Source organism: Microcebus murinus, chromosome 3 (assembly GCF_040939455.1).
Source record: "Microcebus murinus isolate Inina chromosome 3, M.murinus_Inina_mat1.0, whole genome shotgun sequence".
NCBI lineage: Eukaryota > Metazoa > Chordata > Mammalia > Primates > Cheirogaleidae > Microcebus > Microcebus murinus.
Window position 1 is genome coordinate 22030498 of NC_134106.1, and position 6318 is coordinate 22036815.

General features: G+C 52.5%; 2 protein-coding genes across 3 annotated transcripts in view; both read right to left on the reverse strand.

Annotated features, from left to right (window-relative positions):
- Positions 1–643, reverse strand: part of IFT172 (intraflagellar transport 172) — a 39699-nt gene extending 39056 nt beyond the window's left edge. The window contains exon 1 of the mRNA XM_012788280.2: positions 400–643. Coding sequence (XP_012643734.1) covers positions 400–438 — 39 coding nt within the window. The 5' untranslated portion in view covers positions 439–643. The remainder of the gene's footprint in view (positions 1–399) is intronic.
- A 1731-nt stretch (positions 644–2374) lies between these two features.
- FNDC4 (fibronectin type III domain containing 4) lies at positions 2375–5500 on the reverse strand. 2 transcript variants are annotated; one of them, XM_012788287.2, is made up of 7 exons: positions 5099–5497; positions 4784–4928; positions 4589–4704; positions 4144–4348; positions 3594–3683; positions 3152–3276; positions 2375–2959 (listed from the first exon to the last, which is right to left on the reverse strand). In XM_012788287.2, the coding sequence occupies exons 2-7, from the start codon at positions 4902–4904 to the stop codon at positions 2924–2926; spliced, it is 693 nt and encodes a 230-aa protein (XP_012643741.1). In that variant the 5' UTR covers positions 4905–4928; positions 5099–5497; the 3' UTR covers positions 2375–2923. The 2 variants fall into 2 exon arrangements, with proteins under 2 accessions (XP_012643741.1, XP_075856749.1); XM_076000634.1 differs by lacking the exon at positions 2375–2959 and having other exon boundaries at positions 3152–3296; positions 5099–5500.
- Positions 5501–6318: the final 818 nt, after the last annotated feature.

A 6318-nucleotide genomic window follows, 5' to 3' on the forward strand; every position in this document is an offset into this window, starting at 1 on the left:
CCTGAACTGAACCTGAGGAGATACATCTTCACCATCAGGACAAGCGGTTCCGTCTTCAGGGCTTGCACCTAATTCGCTTATTTAGTTCTGTTGTGTTTGTTGATTACATGTGCGCCTTTCCTTCTTGAAGGCTGGGGCAGTAAGTTGGGTGGCTTTGCATCCCCTAGAGCCCCAGCACAGGGCCTGGCACACAATTGATGTTAATAAAATTAAAGCTACAGTCGTTAGCGGTCCTCTCGCCCACTGAACACCGTATGGGCGGAGCAGAGTCCGGATCATCGCTATATCAGTTGCAGTCTTCTGCACACAGTAGGAGATCAACACTATTAAGCTTCAGTTTTCCCACTTTTCTTGGAACGTAAGGCGGGAGGGGGAGGGAAGAGGCAGGCAACTCCTCACCTGAGGGCTCAGCAGGGTCCTCAGGTGCTTCAACTGCATGACGCACACTTGTCTCTCAGATGCTATCAGACAACTCCCGTGGTTACCTGGACAACCCGCCACGCAGCCGCAGCCGCGGCGACAGCTGCCGACGCTTATGCGACCGGAGCGCAACACGCGTCGCAAGGTCACCACGTAGCTTTGCGGCTAAGCCTACTGAACGTGCGCAAGCGCGATGAGATGTGAGGCGGGACCTTGAGAGGGCTTGACGAGCCCTCTCCTCGACCAATCCCGTCGCTGCATGCAAACCCAAGCCCAAGCCCCGCCCGCAAACTCTGTCCCGATCTGGGGTTCTGCGTAATCATAGTCGAAGTCTTTCTCGCTCTTGATGTATGTAAGCGTCGCTGAGTGCGCTCTTAATATTCATCACCCTGGAGGAAAGGAGGGCAGTTGCTATGATAGGCCTTTTGGAGTTGACGGAATTGAACCCAAATAGCTTACATGACTTGCACGGAATCACAAGGCTAATAATGATAGCTAACAGCGGATGCTCAGTATGTGTCTGGTAGGTACTGTGCGAAGTGTTGTACGTGCATTATGCCATGTAATCCCAAAACCACAATTGAAGGGAATAGCGTTATTATTTGTCTCATTTTACATAACAGGAGAGTCAGGATTAAAGAGGCCACTTGCCCATGCTAACACAGCCAGTAAAGGATAGGACTGGGATTCAACCCAGAGTTGATAGACTTAAACACCTTTTATATTTCTTCTCACCTCTGAGCTTGCTCTCTTCTTGTCATGTTACTCTACCCTGTGACACTCCCATTCCAAGAAATGATGTTCCCAGAGTCTGAGACATGTTTTGGAACCAGTGGCCAGGAAAAGGTAAGGTACACTACTTCCAAGTTGGGTAATGGTGGGTTAGAGATTGCTGCTTAGATTGGAGTGCTTTTACAGTTCAGGGTGTAGGGCAGGCCAGAGCTTGGCTCACCTGATAGGTTAAGTTTTGTGAAATCTGGGATTGGAGCTTCGTTAAGTAGAAAAGATATGGACTTCTTGATCTTTGTTTGGATTGTTCCTTTCAGGATTTTTGGTCTGATTTCTTGTAACATATCAAATGCAGACTGAAATGCAGAAAAGGAGTTGTTCATAAGCCTCTTCTGGAATGATCCAAAGTTGGGAAGAATTGTAACCTTCCAGAAATTTAGCATATGCTCTCTAGACAGATTCTGGGTCCAGAGGCTTCCCCCACCAGTTGCAAATGTCAACAGATATTTGTCTCATGGCCACCAACCCCCACCTTGGAAATTAGGAAAGAACAGCCCCTATTTTCACAGGTAGGCCCCAGAGCCCAAATTATAATTCTTTTGACAGGGAGTTCCAACTCCTCAGTTTTATTTCCAGAATCCTTCTCTGGAGATGGTGGCAGAGCATGAATATAGACTCACTTATGCTTTACAATTATTATTGACTTTGACTGACTGAACAGAGACAAAGATGAAAGGGAAAGCAAAGGAGGGAGGAATAGACACAGGAACACATAGGATAGGAGCACATGCCACTGAAGGATCCATTAGTGTAGCTGCTCTTTTGTTAGTCCCCAAGTCACTGCTCAGTCTTTTTCTGACCATTCACCCAGGGTTGATGGAGGAGTCAGAAGAATAAATGGTGAGGAGCTGGGCTGTCATTGTGAGCAGTGACAATAAAAAGGCTACTAGCCCCCTCACATGACATACTTAGTTTCCACTGCAGGAAGAACTTATATCTTTCTCTTCTCTTTTACCCCCTTCTTATCCAACAAAGCAAAAGCAAAAGAAACTAGGGCTCTAGTTTTCTACGCCCAGTCTTCCTGGTCCCTCTCCACCTGTTCCAGGCTGGAGAATCCAAGCAAACACTTTACAGTGACAGTCTGCTCCTATCAAGTTGGTGGGGCCCTGGGAGAGTCAAGAGAGAAATGTCTTCAGCATACTATACAGTATACCATACAGTCAGCTCCAGTTTGTCCAAGAACCTTTATTGGAAAAACGTCCAAGGGGTGAGATCACCAGCAGCTGAAGGGGCTGCCAGGTGAGGGGGAGCACCTGAGGCTCCATGGAAGACATTGGAGTAGTGCAGTGCAGTATCTGCCTCTAGGCCCAGAAGATTCCTTTGATTTGGCTGTGGGAAGGGAAGTACCCACAGAAACACCCCAGAGGCAAGATGGAGGGGCAGCTGGGGATGCCAAGAGTCCTGATACAGGTGAAATGGGGCCCGCATTTGGGACCTGATGGGATAGGGTAGAACAAGTGAATCTCTCCTGGACCTGGGCGATGGGAGGAGATATCCTATCTGATATCCACTTCCCAGGTCCAGGAGTGCAGACTCTGACAGACCTACCTTCTGGCTCTGCTCACAGTGGAAAGAGGATGGGTACCAGGCCTGAGATTGTGGGAGTGTCATTACCCTCTGGAAGTCTCGGGCAGATCACCATTTTAGGTTCTCCCTGACCCCATCCCCATCCCCAGGTTGTTAGTGCATCTCCCTTCTGGTTCTCTTTCTTCACTCAAACGTCGATGGTGTTGATGGATGGTGACTTTTTCTGTGAAAGAAAATGGCCTGAGTCTCTAACTTTAGGAAAGCAATAGGAGCCACTTTTCCTCTCCAGCATCCTCCACCCCAGGCCTTCCATTCTCCATCTTTTCCTGCCCCTCTTTGGCCTTCTTCCTGTCTTTGGCTGCTCCTCAGGGGCAGAATCACCCTTCCCACCCTCACTGGCCGGCCCCCACATCACCTGTCTCGTCCCCACCGGCCTTCCCTGAGGACTGTGTTCCGGCCCCTTCCCCTTCTCCTTGGGGTTGTTGTTGGAGTCATTGTCCTTGATGATGTCATACTGACGGCAGAACAGCCCAATTACAGCTGAAACACAACAATACAATCTGAGCCTTCTTCGTGACCTCCCCACTCACAGCCTTGAAGGGAGTGAGATAGCCACACAGCTTTTAGAAAAATCCAAGAAGAAAATCCATGAATTCCTGGTGCTTATGAAATCTTCCTCTCCTGGCTCCAAACAGCCTCCTCTTCCTCTCTTCAAACTTCTCCTCATCCCCCTTCAACTAAGCATCTCTCTGTTCCATTTCTCTCACTCCCTTTTCTCCTGACAACCTTTGCCATATCCCACCTTCACTGAGTCCCACTCCCTAAGTTGCTGGTCCCCCATCTAGCTGCTTACTCACCAGCCCACATGAGCAACACCACCACAATGATGACCACTTCCCCGGTCTGCAGTGGTCGCTCTCCATCCAGACCCTCCACTGTGATGTCACCTGAGAAGAGAGAAGCCAGACTCTGGGTTACTGGGGAACAGCTCTATCTATGCAGACACATGCACGATGGAGATGCCGGGGATTAGAGTCCGAGCAGACCCATCACAGTAGATCCCTGAGTTGTAGGGTAGCCCTTCTCTGGGAGGAAGCCATTGGTGGACAGGTGGTTAAAAATCAAAAAGCAGGTGGCTGCAGGGCAGGTACTCACTTATGCAGGCTGTAGCTGATGTGAAATGAGGTTGGGTAAAAGGAAGCTTAAAAGCCCTTCCCCCAAACAATTCAATACCAGTTTGTCTGTACCCGGTTTCCTGCCCACCTGCTTTTCCTTCCTTTCCTGGCAGTACAATGAATTAAATCACCCTTCTATTCATCTAAGCTAGACTGTTGCTTGGCTTAGGGAAGTAAATAAGAGGCTAAAAGCCAGGGAAGAAGCCAGATAATATATTACACAGACTCTCACCTGGGCTTGAGCTGTTTGAGGGTAACCGGTCAGAACCCTTGAGAGTTCGGAAGTGCACCCGGGGCCCTGGGGGGCTCTCTCCCCGAAGGCCGATGCTCCTGACCTGCACCGTGTAGTCGCTGTCTTCAGCCAGGCCCCAGAGGGCACAGGCCCGAGTGGTGGTGTTCACCTCCCGGATCACACGCTGCCCGGGGCCATTCTGCCGCTGCAGGGGGACGATGGGAGAGGAGGACAGCCTCGCCCCAGTGCCAGGCAGCAAGGCTCAACCCCGGACTTTTGAACATCCAAACACTCCAAGGGTATAGGGTGAAAAGAGCAACTTGAGCCAGGAAACACCAGCTCCCAGATTCCCCCACCTCTGGGAGAGCAGTGTGTGGGGAGGTAGCTGAAGGAATGTCCAGAGATCCAAGGACACAGGTTGGGGGAGCAGAAGGGTGATTCATACTTGCTGGGAAATGGAGTAGCCAATGACGATGTTGCCTTCTGGGACGTCCCAGGACACAGTGGCCGAGTTGGCTCTGAGGTGAGTGACCGTCACATTCACAGGAGAGGGAGGCCGGTCTGTGGGTGCCAGGGTGTTAACAGGTTTCACCCACAGACTGGCTCCGGTTGACCCCCACCAACATCCCTTTTTACTCACCTGCTCGCACAAAGCCCAGGTCACAGCTGACCAGCAGGAGGACCGTGGGGCTTAAATATGGGGAGAGGGGCATCAACGAAGCCATGGTCTCCACCGAGTCCGCTGGGGGGAGCTGGGGCATCCGCTTGACATCCAGGCGGGGCTCCTGGAGGTGGCAGGAGTGGGGGGGGGTCAAGGACTGTCCAGAACGCACGGTGGGCAGCAGCTCTCCCAGGCTCCCCACGGCCCACAAGCCCCATCTTCCCCCCGCCCCGCCTTCCCCGCCCCCGCAGTACAGGGGCGCCCCCAGTGCGCGTCTGCCCTACCCACACCCACCTCCGCCTGTCCTCGCGGTCCGTCAGGCCTCGGGGGGCTGCTCGGTGCCCAGTGGGCGGCCCATCGCCCGGCTCTGTGGCGCTGCCCCTACCCCATCCCGGCGCGGGCCGGGCGAGGCAGGCAGCGCGGGGCCGAGCTGCGGGCCGAGGCGGAGCGGGCGCCGGCCGCGGGTCTGCGGAGCCCCCAGAGCTCGGACGGGCCGCGTAGTCTGTCCCGGAGCAGGGGGCGTTGCCGGCGCGGCCTGGCGGCTGGCCCGGGTCCCAGGTGCAGGAGGCAGTGCGGCTGCCTTCTCTGGCCCCTGCAGCGGGATGTGACCGTCCCGGCCAGCCAGCCGCCGCCTTCTGCAGAGCTGGCCCGGCTCTCTCCGCCGCAGCCCGGCCGGGACGTGCGGGCCCGCCCCGCCCCGCCGGGGTTCTAGCCGCCGTCATCCCCCCTCCCCCACTTGTGCTCCTGGGGCTCCTCCCACGACCCTCCCTATGGCGGCCTCCCGGGCCCCCATCCCTTCTCTCCCCCCGGCTCAAACCGGGGAACCAGCGAGGCGCAGGTGCGAGGGTCTTGGGCATCTGGGAGGTCCCCTCCCTCCTCGGATGGAATTAGCCAAGTTAGGAGGAGGAATTCCACCTCTGGTGCGGGAGGGGCTCAGAGGAGAGGGAACAGAGTGATCGAGATGATAATTGTTTTAACAGTCTCTTACTTGTAGATTGCGTCAGCTTTTAAGTCTCTTTCCCATTCATAATCTGATTTAATTCCGTTCGCTTTCTCATTCATTCTTTCATTTATTCAGCAAATATTTATTATCTCCTATGTGTCTGGCATTATATTAAAATGCTGGAGATACAACGATTTTTAAAGAGCTGGGCTTATGGGGGAATGAAGGAGAATTAAAGAGCAAAAACCTATGGCCTTTTTCTTTTTTTTTAGTGAGCTCTGCCACTTACTGTATGGTTTTGGAAAAATTGGTTAATCTGCACCTCAGGTTTTCCACCTGTAAAGCAGAGCATATGAAAGTTCACAGGTCTGTTGTGAGTTCAAACGAAACAATGTTGGAAAGATCTTTATAAATCTTACACTATGTGAATGAGTGATTATTCTTAATTTGCATCAATTTGTTACTTTGTTCAGTCAGTAAACATGTAAGTTTTTAAATTATTTCATGCTTTGGTGAAGCATGAAATCTAGATTTGAGAACCTGGGTGTGACTCTGGATTTGGCCAGCTGTG